General features: G+C 39.5%; 1 protein-coding gene across 3 annotated transcripts in view; it reads right to left on the bottom strand.

Moving 5' to 3' along the window:
• Positions 1–25,059, bottom strand: part of dpysl3 (dihydropyrimidinase like 3) — a 40,063-nt gene that overhangs the window by 6,292 nt on the left and 8,712 nt on the right. For all 3 annotated transcript variants that reach the window (XM_042430767.1, XM_042430768.1, XM_042430769.1), the window contains 10 exons: positions 13,809–13,897; positions 11,998–12,182; positions 10,272–10,436; positions 9,593–9,654; positions 8,812–8,892; positions 7,352–7,420; positions 6,022–6,142; positions 3,623–3,779; positions 2,481–2,622; positions 1,456–1,626 (listed from right to left, as the gene is read on the bottom strand). In XM_042430767.1, the coding sequence (XP_042286701.1) occupies positions 1,456–1,626; positions 2,481–2,622; positions 3,623–3,779; positions 6,022–6,142; positions 7,352–7,420; positions 8,812–8,892; positions 9,593–9,654; positions 10,272–10,436; positions 11,998–12,182; positions 13,809–13,897 (1,242 nt within the window). The remainder of the gene's footprint in view (positions 1–1,455; positions 1,627–2,480; positions 2,623–3,622; positions 3,780–6,021; positions 6,143–7,351; positions 7,421–8,811; positions 8,893–9,592; positions 9,655–10,271; positions 10,437–11,997; positions 12,183–13,808; positions 13,898–25,059) is intronic.

The following is a 25,059-nucleotide window of genomic DNA, read 5'->3' as shown; positions in this document are numbered from 1 at the left end:
GTGACAACATTTTCTATAAATAACTTCAAACCCTGGTGTTTTGTTGCAATTAATGGTCCAGACTATCATTAATGAAAATCTATCTTATCACATATATAACACAGCTGGATAAACACAGGAAAAAGTAACACTTCAAAAGGATTCATATAATTTCACTATGAGGAGATCAGCACCAGCAGGCAATATGTAGCTTATATGTTTATGATGTTGTTAAATTGCTGCTAACTTAGTTTAGTTAATAGATTTTCCCAAACAATGTATAATCTTCCAACTTAAATACATAATAGAATACAATGATTAAAAATCAATGCACACGTTTTGAGTTAAAGAAAGTGGATTGCAGAGGAGGAGGATGGCGTAATTGTCACACAGCACTACCAATTCTGATTAAGATTGCATGTTAAGTCAGATGTTTCCCGTGAAATCAAATGTCTTTGACTAAAACTGTTTTCCAGTTATGAGATCAGTTGTTTTCCAACAAGAAATGTGTACAGATGTCCCAAATCTCTGGGGTTTGTGAAAGTATTTGAAATATCAGTACTTACTGTAGCTTAATCCTATGCAATGAATGACATAATTTAAACCCACTAATCACAAGAATATTTTGGATGATAAGTGAATGTGATATAGAGGATATAGTGGATATAGAGGATATAGAGGACGGAGATACCACTTGATTGTTGGTTAGCTGTAGTTGGACTGTACAGGGCATTTTGGAAAATGATGTATATGTCATTGACATATACAGAATGTTTTTTGTATTTGGATAATCCTGTGTATTTGAACCAAATCAGTATTTTCGTAATTGCTGAGGGTTTTTGGATTTAGTGAGCCTGAAATTTACATTGAGAGCCGCTCATGTGGTGAGTACGGTGCGAGTCGTATTAGTAGTTAACATCCACTGAGACCTCATTTCCGTTCAGGGGAACTGAGAGCTCTCTGGAAGCTGATCAAAAATGCGCTCCCTCTCTCTCCAACCCTCGCTCTATATCTTTTTTTTCTCTCTATCTCTTGCACACATACACACACAGCCGCAGACACTGTTCTTATCTCATATCCTACATTCTGCTTAACTCTTTCCCTAAAAAATCTGACCTCTTTTAAAAGCATGCTTTTATTTCTCCCTTATTTCCTCTGTCTCACAATGCTTTTTTTTTTTCAACACAGCTCTTATATTTAGCCAACAATAGATCATCTGCACAAAAAATGGATTGATAATGCCACTAGCACGCAAGTTACATTGTTTGAGAAGCTGTGAAACAATATAGCTTCTACAGTTTCAGTAGTTTAAACACTGAAATTTTTGCTAAAATCTTTTCAGCTCTACTTAAAAGCTGAGTGAAAGGAGAGGACAAAAGTAAAACTGCAAAAAATGCCATGAGTTGTGAGCTGGAATTTCGCTGAAACTTGAAACAAACACAAATACAAACTTTGACCTGTGCACACTGTACGTACCGATTGTTGCGTCTTTGCAGTGATGGTGCGGATAGAGTCTGTATCCCAGATGACCAGGTCAGCATCAGAGCCCACGGCGATCCGACCCTTACGAGGGTACAGGTTCAGGATCTTAGCTGAATTGGTGCTGGTGACCGCCACAAACATGTTCTCATCCATCTTACCTGTAGTCTGGAACGGAAAATAAGCCAAGAAAAACCAGGGTGGCATAATTAGTATTTGTCAAAAAGGATGACTGGTCACTAGATGCCACAATGATAACCTTTTCACTTTCTCACGTCCTTCACTTTCTCATTCAAGTGAATAGGAAAGTGTGTCCAAACTTTTGACTGGCACTGTATGTAGCTCTAGCTGGATTACATTTAGATAACAGTAGCCAGCACCTCTAAAGCTGCATTCAGTCCAAGTTTGGTGTGAGCTTGGATTTTAAGTTACTGCCCTAGGGACTTATATTCAGTTTTTTTGTCCATTTTACAGGCAGCACGGTGCTCCACAGCTGTCTGAAGCTGCAAGGTTCTGTGTCTGTTAGCCATACTCTGATGCAGCGATAACAACAAAGAGGAAAAAAATGAGGGCAGAGTGCTGCATCCAAGGGTGAAGGAGAGGACAGACGTGGAGATAGAAAAGGCAAGTATAAAGCAAGACAGAGACAACAAGATGGTAAAATAAAGCTGGAGAGAGGGAGGGAGATAGACCAATAGCTGAGCAATGTAGGCAAACTAGCAAAAGCCAGATGAAAGAACAGAGACAGAGAACAAGAGCATCCTTATAAAACAAACAAAAAATAGAAACCACAGAAAGATGAGAAAGATGCAGATTTGACTACAGAGCAAACAGCACAGACTAAAACTCACAAAATAGAAGAGATACTGAAGGTGAGAGGTTTAAAACAAAGCTAAAGCTTAGAAAATTATGATTTGCCTTAAAAGAAAAGGGTAGAAAATGAATCTGTGAACAGAAAGTGAATTTTGTCCCTCTCTGTCTTCCAAAGTTTAAAAATGGAGGAAGAAAAACATAGTCCTCACCACAGCTTTATCCCAGATGAGGGACATCCTCTCCTCCACCCCGTTGACACCCTCCGGGATCTGAGTGAAGTCATCCTTGCCAATGGCCTTCTGAGCCACGCTGAAGGTACAGTGAGCACTGCCAGTCACACTCAGGTCTCCACTGGGAGATGAAGAGACATGGAAATACAGGGTTAAGATGGAATTACACCAACACGGCACGCTCTGTGTATTGCAATCACAAGGAAATATGTTTATTTACTTAAGCAGGAAAGGCACAACAAAACAGAACAAGGAATGGGAGCAATTGAAATATGCCTCATGCCAGAGTTTGTTCTCCCAGTGCAAACCGTTACTAATGTTTCCTGTTTCCATATGACGTTCTAACTCACTTACCAGACAAAGTTCAGCAGTTGTGTAACAACTGCTGAACTTTTTTTATCATAAGAAAGGAGAGAAACTCAGAGTTTCAGTTGAATGCATTAATTTAAATCTTACTTAATACAGCAGGGTGGATTTTTCAGAGATAAGCTTTGGACACGTCCACACAGACAAAAGATGTATTAAAGGACACTTAAACAATGCCAAAATCAACAAATAGCTGTCAACACGCATTTCTATCCAAGGACATTCATTAGGAATTGTGCCTGTGTGTGGGAGCTAATTTTTGACTTATTTTTCTTCTTGCCTCCTAATAATGGCCTGGTGAATGCCCTCAAGAATTTGAAGACTAGTATTTCAGCAAAGCATTGTGATTAAATCAGTCATGCTTTATTTGCCACTGTGCCATACATACAGTATGTTAACCATGGATCTTGTTAGTCTAATCTTGTTATTTCTGTGTGTCTATAGTACTTGCAGAAACTAACTAGTGCACATTCAAGTTGGGTCTTTAAATGTCGTTCACTGACAGGCTGAGTGTAGTTTGGATAGAAATGTATGTTTGAAATAGTGTGAGACAAGTGACTACCCCGCTTAAATGTACTCTATTGTGTTTTGCCTTGTATTATGTCATCTTTGCACACAACAGTAATATAAGATGATACAACATGATGTGACATACGTGATATAAATGCATGATGTGTTACATCACGTCTCAGCCAAACATAAAAAAGATAAAACATGCCAACAACCTAACTAGAAAGAGGCACTGTGATAAGTACCTGGACAGCAGTGTGTTCAGGTAGTCTGGAGTGGTAGGATCAGGGCTGAGAGGAGGTGATGTTACAAAAGAAGCAGCCTTGGCCCAATTCTTGCTCCAATAATGTGTCCCATCAGTCCCCAGGCTGGCTGTGATTGGCTCCCCAAACACAACATTTCCTGAGGAAGAAATATTTGTAAAAAATGCATCAAACCGATTTATTTGAGTGATTCTTGGCATTCTCAAAATCATTAGTTGCATTAATCAAGCCTGATTATTTTATCAACAGTTTAATCTCACTAAAAGCCTTGGTAATTCAAGTGTTTGCAGGAGAGGAACCATGACTAATCTCTGAAAATCCAAACACCACCCTTGGCAATGTGCAAATTTCACTTTGGCTCAACTGTCGTTTAGCCTGTTCTTCCATGCATGATGGGCCGGGGTTTGATTCATGTCACTAACACTTGCCTGCTCTTGTGTCTCTTCATGCTGCTCTGCTCTCACACCTCACTGTCTCATGTGTTTCCTAGTTTAAGGGTTTGGGAATAGCTCCAAGCAAAGGTGTCAAGTCCATAAAGGCTCTTAATGGGTGTGTGTGTGACTGCAAGAAGAAGGCCATCTGAGGTCTGCCTGTTCAAACCTCACTTGGCGCTTCAACCAAAGACATCCAAACACACATTCTTCTTCTCTGCCCTCCCCCGTTTTCCCCTTCTATTCTCAAAAATTGTATATTTTACAGTCCATCACAGCCAGGGAGCCCCCACCTCCGCTCTTTCCTGGGGTTGTGAGGAATCGTCTGTGTGAAAGCTGAACCACAGAAAAGATCCATATGACAAAGCTGAAGATTCCTCTGACAATATCCAAAGTCTGTGAACATATGCAGCTTCAGGGAAGAGAGTACAATGATCTTATAAGGGCATATGTGTAGGTGCAGTGATACTGGTGTGTGCATTCCTAACGTCTCAGAAATCAGACAGAAACACGTCAACCAATGAACAGAGCTGAATAACCAAAGAAATATTTAGAGAGGAGAAGACTGAAGCAAATTTCTAAAGCAGTAATTTCTCAATTCAAATGTGGTGCTCTTTTGCCAGATTATACATTATTTTAAAGTCTTGATGGTTTATACTGATTTGAGTACCAACATGTCAATGAGAAATACATGGAAATGCCGTAAAAAATACTTTGAAGTGGAATAAACATCATGTCAAAGATTGCTTGTACTCTACTCATTATACGCAATATCTAAATCACTGCATGCTTTACTCTGAAATTAGATAAATCTTCTAATCTCAAGCAATGTAGCGTATCTGAACTAATAGCAAGGCAAGGCAAGTTTATTTGTATAGCACATTTCAACAACAAGGCAATTCAAAGTTTTTTTAGCATTTCTTTCAAAGATAAAATGCACTCCTTTTAATCTAAGTTCCTTTTTTGTGTTGTAGAATCTGCTGTTGGTGATGCTGTTATTCATTGGTGGGAGAGAAGTTTCACACAATCTTCATGTAAATATCATGTACAATAGTGGAAAACCGGGATGTAAGTAACACTTTTCAGATACAGGTCATTTTAAAAGATGACGTTACAGACAAAAACTAATTTTCATTGTGATCAACAATTCACATGTGTGATCTATCAATACTAGGTGCTATTTTGTTCAAATGTGGAATGACTTTGGTATAATTTGACTTTGAACAGAAGGCTGTGACCGTCATGAGTTCAATCAAGTCCTTATAACACGGTTTGCTTGTATTTTTCCAGTTCTTTCAGGCTGCATTGAGGAAGCCTGCAAGGACTAACCTAAACTATGCCTTTGTAAGTCCAGCTGGTAAAACAGATTTGTCTCCAAGAAGGCAAAGACATGGCGAGCTTGGCAAGGGCTGGTCCAACCACTCCTCAATTTCCCCAACCACTCATGCTCAAAATGGGGAAACCAGTGGACAGTCCCAAATGAGGTGTAGAAAGGTACCCATGGAACTCTTACATTTCCAGCATTCATCGCTTTGAATAAGACCAAGCTTTTTAAGTCTGACTGGAGTCCAATAATATCTATTATTTTATAATGTACAAATTTGCTCTTACTATCCCTTACTGACCAACCCATGTGATGGACAGTATTCTCCCAAACCTCTTGTTCAAGCTCAATGTCCATGTCCTTTTGCCATACTATCCTCAGATTCTCACTTTTACCATACAGAGGCTTTGCTGTGACAATGTCCTTATTAATATGTAATTGCAGACATATTATATCCTTTACTTTCATCCCGTGTTACTTTCATGCCGGCTTTCCCTTACAACCTGTGATTGCTGCTGGAGTGTACAACATAGCATTAAATTACACTAAACTGAACCCACTACTCATCACACACATAGTTTACAATCTTCTACATTTAGCAGTGAAGTCTAAATGCTGCTCTTTACCTTTCTTCCTAGCCAGTGAGATGATGTCAGCAGCACTCTTGCTCATGACCCTGGTCACGTAGAGAGGACAGTTGGTTTGGCTGGCAATGGTGATGGCACGAAACACCGCCTCTGCCTCCAGCTAGAGAAGGGACAGGACATTGTGGCTGACTTGGAAATGTTTTTCCCATTAGGAGCTTCTCAAATAAACTTCAAATATCTTAACCACAGCAAAATTATGTATTTTTGGAATGTATTATTTGAATAATTCATTTTTAACCAAAACGAGAAGTGGAAGCTTATAATTTTAACATCATAAACCGGTGAGGTTAGGGATTTATTATATTACATTTAGTTCATAAGGTAGTTAAAAGTAATTTTAATGAGGCAAGAAAAAAAAATGCTGGCACCTGTCATTTAATTGTGATTACAGTTACATTTCTGAAAGTCAGTTGTGAAAGTCAATTCATAAGAGTCAGTGAGCAAACAAACAATCAACTTCCACGAAGAAATGGTAAAAAATAACGTTGCGAGAAGAAGGCCAAGCATAACTCCAGATGTGACGACTGTCTCCTACATGTGTTTTGTGGTTTGCAAGGTGATGTAAACACTTCAGACAATTATTGTGTTCTAGTCCACAAGCTCAACCTGGCTCCAATAAGCAATAAATTAAAACCATAAAGGACACCGGACATTGATAAAACACTAATCCAACTTGGCCTCTGATCAATTAAATCATGTTACCAAGCTTTTGATTCTTAAGACTCTGCTTAACTGCATGACACTATGAGACTGTGTGAGACAGCTTCACTCTAACTGCACCAGAGAGCGGAAAATCCCTGTCAGGCTAAAGGCAGACAAGTTGCTGAGTTGAGAGCATGGCTTTCATTTTGTTGTTTGTTGAGAAAACAATAGCAGCAACAATTGGGGGAAACCAGAGAGTTTTCACCCAACGCCTCTAATGTGTCTGAAACCACATGTGTGTAACAGGAACAATCTGTGTGTGAAGACAAGTTCAGGAACGTCATCACAACAATTTGACCCTGCTTATATGTGGCCATGTTTACACTGCAAAAAGCTGCTTGTACATTTTATTTATTTTACTTAAATTGTCTCTTGAGATTGAATTCTCCTAACAAAACTGGCAGCACATTTATGTTACACATGCCAACACAGAGTTGACATTCACTGAAGTAGGAAGATCATACAGAGGACAGATATCTAAAAGACTTTAAAATACAATATCTCAATAAAAAAACTAAAGGCGTGTACAAAAAACAATCATACTTGCACACATCAGTCTTTACACAAACAAAATAATTAGTGTATAGGTGCAGTATGTGTGTTTTACCTCTTCTGGCCTGCTCAGCACATGTCCCTCTGGTCCAGTGATACCCATCTGCAGCATACGGGCCTGCTCCTGTTGAACAAACATACAGCAAGTACCCTGTTAGCAGCTGCTTAGTTCATAGATACATGCAGACCTATAGTATATGCATACACACACAACCAAAGACATAATTCCCAACAGTGAAGTCAATTTTTTTTTTTTTTTTTTTTAAATTAAACTGGAAAGTTGACCAGGTGTGAATGCTCAGGCTGATGTGAGGTTTTAGTCACACTCTGAAATGATGTTCTGCTTCTGTTTCTTTCTGCCTGTGTGAGGAGTGTGTAAGGACGTGAGCAGCAGCTTTATCATCTGGGTCAGGCCACACACAGAGGATCGTGGGAATCTAAAGGATTTCGAGGGTCTCTGAACACAGGTAGACTCACCTCTCAAAATTTCTGACAGTTTGGTTAGCTAGAAAGTTGCTCTGGTAGTAGATCCCTATGCAATTTGCTACAAAAGCTAATGCACTGGGCTAATGATTATTTTTAAGTTGGACTCAGAGACAAGCATTTGAGATCATAAGCTTTAGGAGGCTCGTGTTGCTTGCTCCCATATATGTCATTTGCCTGAATCTCTACAGCAGAGGTGATGGGTAAAATACTCAAATCTTCCTAACCCTATGTATCCTTGATAGGAAAATATCTTTCAAAACTGCTGTTAAGACACACAAAATCACTACTAAGGCCCGACCTTTGTGGGGAAATGCAATGTATTGTATTTCTGGGGAGAAAATGAAGTTGGAAGTCTGAGGTTTCCTTAAGTAAGCATCTGGTGGCCATTAGAGGAACTGCAGCTTAAGGCACTTAGTTGCAGCGGTTTCAGCACTTATCCATGGTGGTTGTCACAACATGTGGCCTGTTACAACATGTCCTCTGTACCAGCACTAACAGCATTTATCACAAACAAATCTAAGGCCTCTCTGTCTCAGCAGCTTTTAAGTAAATTCAAGCCATGACATAATCTAGGAATTTAGACATTTTTGGTTTAAAAGATGATGGAAATCAGACTCCTTCAAAGTCCAACACTCAGTGACAGGATCCAGGCATGGTCTAGAGCTCTGACTAATACCAACCCTCTTAATCCACCAACTATTACGGTCCATTCACTTTCATTTGTCCACAATACGTCACAGCCCTGTATAAACTACACCCACGCATTAGTGTCCTACAGGAAACATATTCTCCCTCTCATCAGTGACAGTGTGTTTAGTCTGTAGGTAGTAGAGATGCACTGCGATAGGGCCCTACTATAAAGGTGAACTAAACTGAGATAAATCACACTAAAGCTAAAAGAGATCACACACTTGGACATGAGACAAGTAATTAAAGACAGACTAGGAAAGAAGGAGGAGACAAGAGAAGAGGAGGAAGAAAAAAATGTTTAAGAGTGGTATCTGTCGGTTTATTTATGGTAATTTTTACCTCAGCGATGATCTCGCCATTCTCAGCATGGACCTGAGCGATGCCTCCCCTCTCTGCCAAGAAGGTAAAGACTTCATAGAGCTGGATAAAGAAAAAGACAGTGAAATTACATTTTTAGTCTTCAAGAATCAGACTCTCGTTTTTATCCTAGGGGTCACCCTTGAGCCACAATTTAAAAGAAGCCCACAATTTACATGATGTCTACTACGACACACACACTGCAATTATTGTGTGTGGTCTCCAGAAACAGTTAAACTCATGTGGGATGAGCTGCAGTAGTTGTTAGTTTGCTGCACCACAGTTCCTCAGCGAGCTGCATGACATCAGTTTTTCAAGCTGCACTATTTCAGTTGCCTCATGTGTTCCTTTGACCAAACGAATTAGTTACAGCTGCATGAGAAACACGGAGAGTCCTGCCTTACACCGTCTGGACTTACACTTTTTCTGCTAGGACTTATGAACTCTTGCTATACATCACAGGCTACAAGTTACATAAGGACAAGGTATTTAAAGGGAGATAAAAATAGATGAATGTTTTTCTGAAACTATACTTAAAGCTAGGGTTCTTACATATTATGGTGAACACCAACTGAAGGTCATAATTTAATCACTTTTTTAAACACTGAATCACTGCTAAGATATTGCCAAATGTTTGTGCTTATTAAAGATCCAGTTTAACAGCAGGTCAGCAGTGACTAATTCAGTGAAATCAAGATAATTCCACCTCTGTAGCTACATGTTTGGGATTTTTCTAGTGTGCACCACATTAAAGTTATTGTACCTCACTGTTGCTCATCTGGTAGTAGTCCTTGTAAGCCATGTAGACCTGGAAAGAGTTCACTCCTGTAAAAAAACAACATTAGGAAGAAAGTATGTAAAAAAAATGCTACTTATGTCCCCCTAAAAGGGCAAATAACCAGAATGTAGTCATTATAAGGTATAATTTGAGTCTAATCTTGCAACATTATCAGATTTTTTGGTAAGGAGGTTTGCTTATTTGCCTGCCAGAACACATGACTTTTATTAATTAGTTATACAGTAAATGCTTCTGTGGTTACATTTTACAGCACCAAGGAAACTACATTCAAATTTGTCATGACCTTTTACTGTTGTAGGTTATCATCACCTGTGATCTTGAGCTACTTATTTTTAACTACTGCAAATACAATACTAACATCTTGGACAACAATAAAAAAGGAATCATTTTTGTTGTTGTATATCACTTTAATTTCATGTATTGCTCCCTCTAATCTTTGATTCACCATTTTCCTGTATCCTAAAAACACTAACTACACTATGTCTTTATCTTTCAACAAACATAAAAACCAAAACAACTTTAAAAATACTTAAAAAAAAAAAAAAAAAAAAAGTACTATATATATATATTTCATTCTCAAATTAAAAGAACTACAGACAATCACTCCCTTAAGTAGTTGTAATGTGACGCCATCACAGCCTACCTTTATCCTTGATGAGGTTATCCACCTCCTGCTTTACGCTATCGTCCCAGTGGGTGATATCCACATGGAGGGAGTAGTCGCAGCAGGTCTTTTCATCAGCCCACTGCCTCCACTGGTCATAGGCCTCCATCAGGCTGCTGCCTGCCTCCGGGATCACATGGTCCACTGGAGGAGATGAATGGTAGAAGAGAGAGCAGAGAGGGATGAAGGGATGAGGGGAGGATGAAAGTTTGGAGGGAGAAAAGGGTTTTAGGAGAGGAGACAGAGCCGGGCGGGGACAGTCACACATGGGGAGATGAAGACAGGGTGATGACAGGATTTGTCTGCTGGTGTTTCTACTTTCTCCCTGTGTACTTTATCTTGCATAATCAGCTGTCTGTCTGTGTTTCTGCTCAGCCAGTGGGGACCAACTTTGTCAGATGTCACAGTGAATTTGTACGACTTTGTCTGGGGTATGGGTGTCTTTGAAAAATTTGGGGCCACTTCAGCAGTGGATGTCAGACTTTTGGTTTTTGTTATGTCACCACAATCAATCTCATAGCTTTGAGTCCGGCACTAAAGAGCAATGGATTTTTCATAATGGAATTTGGAAAGAGTAAAGAAACATAATATTGGAAATATTGGCAGTAAAATCAAGCCTCTCTGCTGAAACATATCTTTCAACAATACATGCACACTAAAATTACAAATATAATATAGACATGGGTTCTGACATATTCATTTGCATAATTTACTGTGTATATTTGAGAACAAAGAGTACATGTTTTTCTGTGTGCATGCCTGTAAGGTGAAGACAGTCTCTTTTCACTGAAATTATTCATGGACAAAGTAAATCCTCATTGTACACAACAGTATCACCATACACAGAATATCCTGCCCCATCTTACTCAGCTCTAACAAAATAAGGCCGCCTGCTGGCTTGCCACCTGACTAGCTTCTTTATCTCATTAAAGACGACCCAATCTGCTTATGCTGTTCTTTGCATGTTAATGGGATAGAGCTGGCAACGGCAATCACATAAAAAGACACTTTTGTTTACAACGCCAACCGTCTAAACTACTTTTTTTTTTGCCATGACACAAACACAACATCATCTGTTAGCGTAGAAAGACATATACAGTATACAATACACACAGGCAGATACAACCCACAGTACATGTTTTCACTTTCTCACTCACACATCACCCACTGGAATATAATCCCTCTATGAATGGAGCCGATGAATAGGGCTCACTACAGTAGCACGCCTGTTAGTGAATGTGTGTGCTTGAACACAGAGCCACACTGGCACACAAGCAGCAAAGTAGCAGCCAGCTCAAAAGAAGTTAATGGTATTAATGAGACTTTGGTATCTACCAGCTGTTGGCTGTGATAGCGTCTGGTCTCTGAGCGGCATTAACCACACAAACACACACTTATAAACCTTTACTGTACACAGACACATTGCTGCTCTATTTCCGTGGGAGCAATCTTTCACTCTTCGGCCCCCTTTCCCCAATCCCACCCCCCCCCCTACACTGAGTCTTTTGTATGGTCCTATTTTGGAGAGCTGCCCATAATAGACCAAAATCGCTTCTCCCCCCTTTCTCTTTTCCTTTGTTGGGGTCTTGTCCATCCCTCCTCTTCTTTTTATCCCCTCTTTTTCACTTTTTTTCCCTCCTCTATCTGAAACAAGCTTTGTCCTCACTCAGCCTCACTGTGTGAACTTTTTCTTTTCGGCCCTTACCGATCATGGTTGTGCCCCCGGCAAGAGCAGCCTTTGATCCCTGAGCAAAGTCATCCACGGTTGTTGTTCCACGGTACGGCATCTGGAAGTGGGTGTGGATGTCAATGCCACCGGGGATCACCATCTTCCCATTGGCCTCGATGGTCTTCACCCCACCAGGCACGATCAGATTGTCGCCGATCTGCCTGTCAAGTGCAGATGATGCCGTCAGACACACAGTATGAAATATTACTACTGAAGATGTTTTGACAGCAGTTCCTAGGCATAATAGGACTTCTACAATGTACTGAGATGATCCATATATTCAAATGACCTTGATGTATTTTCAATTGAGTAAAAAATTGTCCAGGATGTGGTCAATTTCTCTGTCAACCCTAATGAGCATATTATTTGATGAATACGTTATTGGAATGATTTGAGCGGAAACAATTATTGATTATTTGATTAGTTTAAAGTCCATTCACAGAAAATTACTCAGCACCTACTGTGATAACTGATTAATCATCATTTTTCAAGCACAAATACCAAACAGTACCTTGTTTCAGCTTCTCTTTCAGCAACTGTGAGTATTTGTCAAATTTCTCTTTTTGTAGAATTGTATATTGAATGGCTTTGGGTTTTGAACTATTGATCAGATAAAACAAGCTATTTGAATATGTCACTTTGACTTCTGGGATATTGTGTTGGGTATTTTTTGATTACAAGAAAATAATTAAGATTAATGAATCATGAAAATAAGAGGTTTGACAAAAATTCATATTTGTGTTTGTGTCCTAGCTTTTATTTTGACACTATTTCCAGCATAATACAAACCAAACTACCAAAATAAAGTTCTTGACTTTAAAGTCACAGCAAAACAAAGTCAGCCAAGTTTGAAGCAGCACATTGCCCCCATGTCAACACATCAACGTTTCACCCCTGTTAAAAAAAAACAAAAAACACTGCTGGCCAGATTTTATAAAGGAGACAAGCCAGACAGACACACAGGCAGGCAGAAGCCAATGTCTCTGTGAGTTTGCCAACAGCCTAATGGTCCACCAGGCATTTAGGCGTTTATTATGCAACTCCAGGCCAGGGTACCTCTCTCTGTGCTGCCTCACTGAAGGGCAGAGGGGACAAAAGGCCTCCACTAGAAAATCAAGTGAGCAGGACAGGGGGGGACGAGTGAGAGAGAGGACAGACAGGGGAATTCACCCGAAGTACCCTGGCCTCATCTGATGGGGTGGGGACATGCTCTTAGTAGCACATAACATTGGGACTAGAGTGGTTGTTATCACCCTAACCATTACCCAGATATGGTGTAAGTGATCACCAGAAAGAAGTCCCATTTTTGGTTCATTTGGACAAATAGGACACAATGTACATGATCGATCGATCGTTTCTATTTAGTTTCCTTAAACTTGATTCTGGAGGAAGAGTTAATACGCTGTTATATTTAGTTAGGGTTGATATCGAGGGCAATATTTGGACTTGAAGTGAAGGCCAAAAAGTTCTCAAAAGTTTTCTTTAAAAAAACATCAAAAATATAACAAGGGGAACCAATATTTTCCTTTAACCTTTACATAAATTCATCTGGCTAACCATGCAATGGAAGGTCAGAATATCTCTCTGAGCATTTTGCACTTTACATTTCTGTAACAGCAATCTGCACTCTCATAAGAAAGATGCTGTTAAATATGAGAAAGGAAAGAGAACAGATGAATAAACTGGACTAAAAGATAGTAAATGGATGATGAGCCTGCGAGTGGAGGGATGAAAGCAAAAGGGAATGGATAAGAGCAGAGCAGAAAGGGGGACAGTGGAGGACTTACTTAATGAGGCCATCCTCCATGTAGATATCGGCATGGAAGGACTGGTCATCGTTCACAATCCGCCCACCTTTGATCAGAAGCCTGTCGCTCTGTAGAGAAAAAAGATGGGGGGATGGAGGGACAGGATAGAGAAGGAAAAATGTTATGATTTGCTTAACAAAGACCCAGTTTGGCTTGAAACACTGTCGAGAAAACCCCAATTGGATGAATATCTACTATGCCAGAGCCAATCTGTTCTATATTTAGAACTGCCCAAAGCTTCTCTATATCTCTGTACTGTAGTTAGATTATATCCATCTTTTTCCACCCAGAAAAGATGAACAATGTCTCCTTCATTCAGTCATTCATTCACAGCAGGGAAGAGACGAGGCATGTTTGTAAGTCTTGTCCTATGCAAATACACCAGACACAGTTTACCTATGAACCACCCTGTTGGTCTGTCTGCCCAGCTCTCAATGTTTCTGCCTGGCTTTTGTCTGGATATTTTCTCAATTTCTTGGACAAACGTGTCCATCAAATAGTATAAGTTAAGTTACCCGCACTGCTCTGATGCTCATTCTGCCCTTTGACTAGCACAAAATTATTCAGGATTAAATTTCTGTTATGTAAACATAGGCTTTATAAGATTAAGTTAATTGAATACAGAAATGAGGCTCACAGAGTCCTCAGTATGTAGCAGTTTAATCACAAAATTATGAATATTACTGTAAATATAGGTTAAGAAAAAGCTATTCATTAATAATAATCATAACAAAACTCTATTTGTGTAGCCCTTCTCTTTACAAAGGAAAAGGAAAAAGCACACAAATGCAAGTAAAAACAAGAAATGGAATCATAAAACACAAGGATAATAAAATAATCCTAAAGGTAGATAAGAATACAGAATTCGCTGAAGCCTGTACTCAGCATGGTGTCCTTTAAAATGACCTGAACCAGTCATGCTGATAACATTTGGGTGGTTGACAAGTTTGCTGTTGGAAGCAGCTTTTAAGGCCTGATCTTGGATTAACATCTTAACCATGTACATCCAGATTTTGTTATGCAACAAAACTAACTGTGGATGTTATTTTCTCAGTAGAATGCAATTATCCAACAGACCTTCTGCAATTGCAAAAATATTGATTATCGACCATTTCATGAGGCAGGATTTCTGTATTCTACATGAGAAAATAACGATCCTTATCACTGAATGTAATGCATGCATCCTGCTTTGGTGCAGGAAAATGAAGCGCATCTGAGGAGCCTTCAACTTCACATCCCGTAATGTGGTCTGATCTGGGCGTTGCCATGACGCCACACAGTCAGACATGAAATCTGCTGCTGCCACTGCACCACGGACTGACTCTGGCAGGCCGTTGCCATGGCAACGGGCTGACTGCAGGGAGAGAGACTGGAGAGGAGACTGGGCGCCTGGTTTTGCTGACTTGTTGGAGAGCTGGGTGAGTGAGCAACTGGCTGTCGAACAGGGTGGAGGGCTGCATGGATAGAGGGGAGTTGTTGGTGGGTTGACTGGGTGATATATGGACAAACTGTTTAAGATGCTGGTTAATTGACTGGCGATATGATGAATGCTAAAAAAAGATTTTAGTTACAACTTCTTAAATGAGAATGTTTTTCTTTGTCTTATATGATTGACTTTCTTTGGGTTTTGGACTGTTTTTCACCTTGGGCTTTGTATTCTTTTGAAATTTTATTTTATAGACCATGTGATTAAGCAGATTTATCAATAATGAAAATAATTGTTGGTTGCAGCCCTAGTAACGTCCAAAAAACATGCTGGTGTGCAGCGTAGGATTGGATGAGATTCTTTGAAGCTTCTTCAAAGAGTGGAGCCTTTTTTTCTGCCAATTCTAACCGTATAACCATCTGCTATAAAAGGTCAGTTCCTTGAAATGTGTGTCCCTGACTGAAATTTATCAATTTTATTCAACAACAATTCTGGTAATCAAGATTTGTTTCAATTCTCTGTTATATTATGGCATTATAAGGAAAATGCTTTTGGGATTCAGGCTGTTTTTGGAACAAATCAAGCCATTTCATGATGTCACCTTTGGCTCTGGGAATTTGTGCAGTACATTGTTCTGTTTTTTTTTTGTGACATTGCATATATTAAATGACAGATAAATTAAATGGTAACCAAAGTAAACCATGCATCATTCTGGTACAACAAATGTCTTTCTATATTATATTTAGGTCCACGTTTATGACATAGCTACTTTTATGGAATAAATATAATATTAGATTGTACCCTAAACAAACATATTCTTGGTTGTAAATTCACACTCTGTAAAATGACAGGGCTCAGTTCCCAGCCATGCAAAGAAAGACAGACTTCCATAATCTCTCATCAGCACATGTGCGCAGTGATTTAACACCCCTGGCTGTGGACCCAGTGTTTCATCACTGGGATGAACTGCAGCTACTCCTTCACACCTCAGATAAAAAGGAAAGAAAAAAAACATAATACAGTTTTGTATATAGCTCAAATAGCACAAGCCCAATACCTGCTGTGCTCCAAACACACACAATGTGTATATTCTTGTGTCTTTGCGTTTGATGTGATGGAGTAGTGTGAAGCAGAGCCCAGATCCTTCCCAGGCAACCACACCCTGAACACATTACACACAGTCATCAGTGACTGGAACAGCACCAGCATACATCATACTGTAGAGCACGCTGCCCTAAAACTATCGCTCATTAGCTCAGAGATCCTTCCAAAGCAGAACACTCTTCCACTGCTTCACCGCCCTGCAGTATCTTATTATGAACTTGAAGACAGTGTTCATATACTCATAGCTTCCTTAACCTCTTTAACAGGAGTACTGTAATATGATTCCAGGTTTGATGTGAATAAAAAGATACTTTGGATATAATCAAACTCAGACCCTTTAAATCCATTAACTGCGACAATTACTTGTTCCATAGTAGAAATGACCCAAAACTGAATAGAAGAGTATATAACATGACACAATTCATGGATTACTTCATTAGTTAATCAGCAAAAAGTGAATTGACAACTATTCTGACATGTGATTCATTGTTTCAGTTTTTCATCAAGCAAAAACATTCGCTGGTTCCAGCTTCTCAGATTCGCTGCTTTTCTCAGTTTCTATCATTGTAAATTGAATATCTTTGCAGGCTCTAGGAAATATGCAACAACAAAACAAAAAAAACAATTGACAAATTTGCATGGCTACATGTACCAAATAGTGGATATTGTTGCTGTATTGTTGTACTAATGTTTCCAATTGCTCTGCATGGTTTGTAGACTGTCTTGAGAATGCTTATTTTCTTGCTATTGTCTTAACGACATCTTGTTGTCTTCTGTCTGTAATTTCAAACCAGTTGTCTTCTGTCTGTAATTTCTAACCACTTCATTGGTTTCAGAACATCTTGCCAAAGGATTGCAGTTAAAAATTAGCCAGCTGGCTAACACTGGCACATTTACAGAAATGTTAATTAAAGTGCATTGTCCTTTTGAATAAACACATGGATGGAAGGAAATGAATTGCAAACTTCTAGCATTCACTAGAAGTTTAAAATGAGAATACTGCACAATCAAACAGTAGTTTCCATGCATAACATTTATTATTATGATTATCAATTAATTGTTTAAGTCATTGATTAAATCGAAAGTGTGAAATTCTGCTGTTTGCTATCATTGTAAACTCAATAGCACTGGGTTTTGGATAGTTGGTAAGACAAAACAAGCAATTTAAAGACACAACCATTTATTTTTTTCCTTAACAATTTCTTCATTAATAAAAAAAGAATTGATGAAAATGAAAATAATCAGCAGTTCCAGCCCTTATACAATAATAATGGAGTTCCACTCAGCAATACAGACCTGCTGTCATCAGCTGCACCAGACAAGTAGACTTTTAATGTGATTTACAACACTGCAGTGCTTTAACAGTCTCTCTTGCTCTCTCGCACACACATATTTGTCTCGGGCAATTTCTGCCCACTCTCCCCACTAGTCTATAAAAGCATGCAAGAGACCAAAATCATTTAAAAATCAATGGCTCTCCATTTCCATTTCAACCCAGCAACTCTCAGTCTGCCGATTTCCTCATTGGTGCATTTGCCAGTGACATAAAATGTGTTAAAATGCATAACGTCAACAACTTAAATCATTTTTCAAAAATATAACAGTACAGATCATTTGAATGGCAACAAGCATGTCCAAACTGTCACAGAATTTCAGGGACACATAGAGAAACTTAAATCTAAGTAGCGTTTGGCAAGGCAATGCAGACCGAACTGTCAAGACTTTTCAAAGACACATTATCTGACACAGGAGTTTTGTCATTAACACTCATAGACTGCATTTCATAAATCGAAATGCAGACACAACATCCTTTGTGGCTTTTACTGGAATCTATGACAAACAGCTTGAATTGTCACGTTTGCCAGCGCTCATGTCATCTGACCACAAGCAGCAATATGTTACAATTCAACGTTTCATAGAAAATATAACAAGTGACAGCATGATGTTTCCCAATGTTGCCACAGTTATGTAGTTAATGTGTGCCAAAAGACTGTTTATGTTTCAGAATTTATTCAGGGTTTCCATCAATTTGGAGAAATTGAAGGGATTTGTAAGCATATCTGCCTTTTTTGACTATTTAAAAAAAAAAAGAGGGATACAACGTGGGGCAAAATTTGATTTTATTGTACAGTAGGTGGGGATATCGTGTACGGGTACCTTGGTCAATCATGCCACCAAAGTTTTTGCAATGTCACATTATAACACTTTTCTTCTCAATATAACAAAACACAAACTCTTGTGACAGTGCCATAGTGACACTGCTAGAGTTAAACTGTCTGTGCTACGATTTGGTTATGGGAACAAATCTAACCATTTGTTCAAACATTAACGAAACAGCACCATCCACATAATGAACAAATACCACAGAACATACCGTTGTTCTGTGGTATTTGGATGATTTAATGGCATGATGTGGCTCTAGTGGTATTCACATGACCAAATCCTGACTCTGAGATGGGACTGTATAATCACTACTGCTTCAAGATGGTGGATTCAGGTAAATACAATATCATAGTGAACGTATTAGTGATGTGCAACCAATGACAGGCTTTTATCTGACAGGCCTTGAAGAGAAACAAGAGCAATGGCTGCATATAAAGCCTTATTGTGCTGTTATTACATTGCAATCACCTCTTTGTAGTGACTTTGTTTGGGAAAGGTGCCTGTTTTCACACATGTTGTGGTGAACATATGATCTGACCACAGATACTAGGCATCAATATCAGTCGATTCTTGCCCACACTTCCCCTGGAATCCTTGTTGGACAAACTAGCTCATATTCCCTACCTTGTTTTAAAGCCTCAGTGTTTTTCTTGGTGTCTGCCCCCCACAATAAAAACCAGGAAAGGGGATATACAAACACTGTTCAAGACACAAGTATCTCAGATGCCACTGGTCAGAATTTCATAAAGTTTCCAGGAATGATGCATGTGGTCCTTTCATTCTAGCATTTTGAAAATGTACTGACTGGCTGCAGTTTGGGACTAGAAAGTTTGTCTGTATATCATATAATATTATGCCAGTCACTGGATTTTCATGGAACTTTAGGGAACAATGCATCTCTGTTCATGGATTTTGAAGTAATCAAAGTAAAAGAATTCCCAAATTTTACACAACTCTGCCCTGCACCCATGCAGGGGACTGCAAAAAAATTTCTCGATCCATTCAGAGTTTCAATCATTCAAATTTGGACTGGAAGAGCCAACTAACTGACCAGACAGACTGAAAACTGTGATTCTTTTGGTTTCCCAGAATAAGCAGCTACTGTACAGTGGTGAGGGACAGCATGTACAACCATGCTGAACATCCTATCTGTCTAAAAAACCCGCCCAAATGTTCAGGAAAATACAACAAAGTGAAGTATTTGCTACAATTTGTTTGTTCTATGCTTAGATTCTGTTAATCTCATATCAAAATGCAACAATATAAAACCATGACACGTCACAGGTGTTTGAATCACATCCGTTTGTCATTCGCTCATATCCAGAAAGTGACTTGGTAACATATTTATTTTGGAGATTTTTTTTTTCTTTAATTTAAATTGGGTAAAACATTTATGTTTAGAGATTTATATTAGTTTAAAATGCTAGAAAAAAATACTATTCCTGTTTAAGTGCATGATTTGATGGCGAGTTAGAACATTCACAGACACAGACATCAATGATGATGTTGATCCTGATTTGTTCTGACCTTCCAGGGTCACTAACCATGTCCTCGTTTGTCAATCATGTCACTGTTAATGCATCCAGTTTTTGGAAGGGGAAAAAGTCTCACTGGATGAGCTGCACCCAGTCAGTAGTCACTAACAATAATGAACTGTAGCATGCTCACAGAATGTTAATGGAACGTGTTAATGCCCTGTTAAATTAATGCTAAGATTAGTAGGCAGTAGGCTTAGCTGTTACTAGCCTATAAAAACAAAACACACTGCGCATCTCTATAAAAGATCCAATGAAGTCCAGTCAAACTTTTTTTAGTTGGTCTAAATGATGGAAACATGGAATGATGGAAACATGGAAAATAATTGCAGCACTGACAGCTTGAAAGGTCATCAATGTTTTTTTTTGTGAGGTTCTTGGATTGTTTTGTGGATAACAGATACAACGCTTTGACTGTGACTGTGACTGTGTTTAGCTGGAAACAATGCCAACATTTAATTGTTAGTGGGGGTGTTTATGATTCCCAGTGTGACAAATGTTTCTTACTCATCTTTACTTCCATATGTGTACTTGCTTACGTGTGTGCGGGTGAAATTTTGGCGCTGGTTAAAGAGTAGAGGATTTGGTGTTTATCTACTGTAAGTCACAGAGGGCAGGATTTTATCAACAGTCCTGGAGTCGACAAATTAAAACAGTTGAAGGAGGATTAGCTTTAACACAAACATCACGCAGGATCACAACTGCCTGAGATCAACTACAAAGCTCTGTCAAAAGTCTGTCCCGATTTGAAACATAAGAAATCAGCAGGGCTTATAAAACTGTGTGTTCTGGCTCTTTTCATGCATTTAAAGGTTGGAAGTCTTACAAGAAAAAATCATTAAAACTTTTTTACCTGCCTCAACTGCATCTTACTTCTAGTTCTGACAAGTTCGTTTGATACATTTCTGACAGCGAAGTCAAGTAAAGTCCAGGTTGGAAAAATATCTTGTCATTCAACTCTGAAAAAAAAAAACAAAGCACCGAAAATAAAGCACCTCTCACAGCGCAGGAAACTGTCATTTTCTGTTACACAAGCCAGCAGTAATCAAAAATAGACGGCAGGATGTTGCTCTTGTACTACTACGCTGATATCCAGTGACAACTTTTTTCCACTTCCACCAGACTGGAGGGGGGAAGTGCTCATAAACTGGGCCGAAAATTTCTAATAGCCACTCCTCGGTGCTTAAGTGGGAATAGTCCTGGAAAACACCACAGCTACAAAACAGGCCAAAGGGGCTGTGAGGATATTAGTGGAGACCTCCATTTGATGTGACAGAGACCTTTGTGTGGGTGGAGAGAGCAGCAGGGAGGCAGGCAGGGACCAATGGAAGAGGGAAGTCATCCTGAATGTGCACCAGTGCCTCTGCTTCAGCCTTGTTGCCTAGCGAGCAAAAATATTTACTCTTCACCCAAAACTGCACTGGGATTTTTTTCACATTCTGGAAAATGAAAACAATGAGACTTATCAATCTAAATTAATTGTGGAGAGTCCTGCCAACTGAGATCACAGAGAGATCCTGCTTGTCTGGAATGTGGATCTTGTGATAGGCTGGAGTAGCATAACCATTTAAAACCATGGTGACAAAAAAAAAAAAAAAGAAACAATCTGGAGTTTGAGAAGGGTTTGTAAGTGAGTATGACTGCTCATTTAAGTGTGTCAGATCGTATCCCCACATAAGAAAGCAAACAGGAGTTGTATTTTCCTGCCATCACAACTGTATGCTGGTCGCCATGGTGAGTTGCACGGCAACGTCTGGGTGGCCACAGGGTGTTTTGTTTGCACTCAAGCCCGCTACGCTGCAGCCTGCGTGGCGATGGTACAGTCTGGTGTGGCGGAGCCCTGTTTTGTGGTGTGTCAACAGGGGGAACGGGTTTAATTTCCCGGGCAGAGCCGCTGTCTGCCGGCCCTGTTTCATGCCCACAGATGTTCATTCCAGCTGGAGGGGATTACTGATGACATGTACCAGCCTGGAAGAACACTGAGGCTGCTGTGAACGAGTATGAGGGAAGGGAAGAACCACACCTAAAAATCTGACAGAGCCACTCTGGCAGAGAGCAGATGTAAGGAAACAGCTGGAATAGAGTGGACATGCATGGAAATACAGTAGGAAAGTCTGGGAAGGAGAGGATTGTTATAAATACAGTATTTAAGGTCCTTGTGTGTCAGTATGTGTCTTAACACAAGATTTTATGGCCGCAGCACTTCATGGAGAGTTATTTGTCAAAAACCGCTTTTGAATCCTCTTTTAAACTTCCACCCTGATGAAAGCAAAATAGCCAGAAACATTTGGTGAATAAAGCATGGTGGAACTGGAGAAGAAATGGGCGACGTGTTTTAATCTGGATGGACTTGCACTGGTCTGCACCTTGCCATATGAGTGTTCTCAAAGTAAAAACTTGTTGAAGACCACTTTTTAAACCAACAGGCAGTGAGCATTTGATGCTCAGAAGAAATAAAATTGATGATATATTGATGATAGCATGAGGCCATTTCCATCACCATTATATGACTAATGATGGTGTGTAGAAATACAGAAATAGAGTTTCCATTCTGTTAATTTATAATCCTTAAGATCTGTATTCTGCAATTACCTCTGTATATAGTAGTTTTCATTATTACTGGCAGAGTCCACCTCTCCCGCGTTGGATTCAAATTGTGTTTTGACGACATTTACATGGAACAATTCATGCTGACTGGACATGATAAGGAAGTCGATATCCTGTGTTTTTGTAATTGAATCATAAATTCTGTATTACTAATGACACTGTTGACTGTGTTCTTTAAAACAACGTGACATGTTGAATTTTCTCAGTTTGTTTGGTTGCACTATTAACAGATGCGTGTGTTCCTCTGTTGTATTTCTGAGTAGCCATTAAAGGTGTGTTTGCTGCCCCCAGTGGTTGATACAAGCATAATTTCAAACGGAACACAGACCTTTATAATTAAGGGCATTTTCAAACCTGCATTGGTCTATCTAGTTGAATCAGACTGTGGTTCGGTTTCCCCCTTGTTACGATTTGTTTGAGCAGATCTGAACCCAGCAATCATACTCAGGTGTGAGACCCTGAAGAGAAACCGACCTTAATCTGACCCAACTATAAAGCGTACTCTGCAAGTTTGAGCTAAATGGCTCCCGTAGCCAGGAACGCTTTGCATACTTTGATGCAGATGAGCGAAATCATCAGTTTCTAGCAACTAGTCGGAGAATGAATCTTGGCCTGACCTGGACTAGCAACAAAGTGTGTTGCCTTGATTGATATTTGGGCATATAGGACCTGCTTCAGGACCTTCTTACTGTATTTACGTTTTCACTCCTGCCCAAGACACATCTAACCAATGAGTAGAGTGAACGTGCTCACATGGCTTTTAGTAATACATTTTGGTTAGCTTGAATTTATACCTGTGTGAAAAGAAACCAAACCATGTAGAAAACGTAAAAAGTTTACCAACTTAACCGCTAATTTAACATAGGTTTGAAATCGCCCTAAAACACACTTGCCACAACCACGAGTAGGCAAAGGTGTCACGACATTAACCAAGGATGAAATCTTAATGATTAATGAGTTTGTCACTCGTGTTACCAATCTTTCCAGGGAGATATCTTGCCTCCGTGTCAAACTACTAGAAGGTGAAAGATTGTATCTTGGTGAGTCTAATGCTCTCAGTTGTAGCATCACCCACTAATTTGGCCTGAGGAGATGGGCGTTATTAGACACATAAAATCATGCCTTCTGAAGATCTAACACCCCAAAAATCTCATATAAAAGCAGACCAAAAAAGGAAAAAGGGGATCGTTAAATTAAAATTTCCATCCCTATAATGACTGTGAAATATGCATTGGAAAATCATGGCCTACTTTAGCATATTATAGAAACATGCCCTACTTTAAAGAGTAATGACATTAAGAGACCAAAATTATGGATGCAGAATACAAGATCTTTACAGGCCAAAGCTACCACAGTCTTCACCCCTGTGGTTGTAATAGCAACTGAGGAGACGAGACAAAGGCTGTGTCTCCCACAGCCGAGCAACACACCCCTGACTGCAGCCCGAGCTGCAACAATGAAAACTGGCAGGCATTTCAGACTCACACACACATACAGACAGAGAGAGAGAGAGGGGGAGAGAGGGAGAGGGAGTGGGCTGCTAGTTTTATCTGCAGTTGTAACACACACCAGCACCCAGCTGGCTCACTGTGTAACACCAGCCTGCCCTGAATTCAACCTCTAACGGAGTCTGAATCTTTCTCCTTCTTGTGATGCAGAAAAAGAGGCACCCCTTCACAAGGCCGGTTTATCACAGCTCATCACAAATGGGCGTGTATTTCCCCCCCCCTCTCCTTTCCTCCTCTCACTCTCCTCTGCACCAGCCTGCAACATGAACAGTGCAGTGGCCCATGTCTGCAGGGGACAGCTTTCATTTTTAACAGTAAAATGAATAAACCCTTTTGTGGAAAAAATGAGCTTATGTGCAAGAATAGTGAATTATTTTACGCCATACTTACTTTTGTGCAATTATTTGCCAAAGAAGAGCCTCAGGACAATGTGATAAGGATATAGTATAGTAATGTCACTAAAACACTGTGCATCAAAATGGCACAAAAAGCTCACTGAGTAGGGGATTAACATCGGTTTTCAATAGCCTGCCATTTGAGTGATCAATTAGGCCCGAAATAATCTCCATGAGAGAGAAAGGGTTGAGAAGATTCCTGTCAAAATGGCTAAAACATGATTTTAATGGCTTCAAATGAATTGGAAAAATTCTTTTTTTTCAAATACAGGGAAAATGCACGGGCAATTAATGGCCTGTAATGCACATTCATGCAATAATATAACGATTTGCTATCAAAAAGAATTAAAAATGAATCTTTAAGTACGATCTTAAACCATAAACTAAAAGATATGCACATCAGACAGCAGAAACATTACAGTGATTATTATATGGGCGAGCCGGCTCGTCACACGCATGGATCCCCTCAACAAAGAAGATGCGGGACACCTT

The sequence above is a fragment of the Thunnus maccoyii genome, chromosome 13, assembly GCF_910596095.1.
Source record: "Thunnus maccoyii chromosome 13, fThuMac1.1, whole genome shotgun sequence".
NCBI classification, from domain to species: Eukaryota; Metazoa; Chordata; class Actinopteri; order Scombriformes; family Scombridae; genus Thunnus; species Thunnus maccoyii.
Note: the sequence above shows the minus strand (reverse complement) of the source record. Positions and strands in the feature narration are given on the sequence as shown.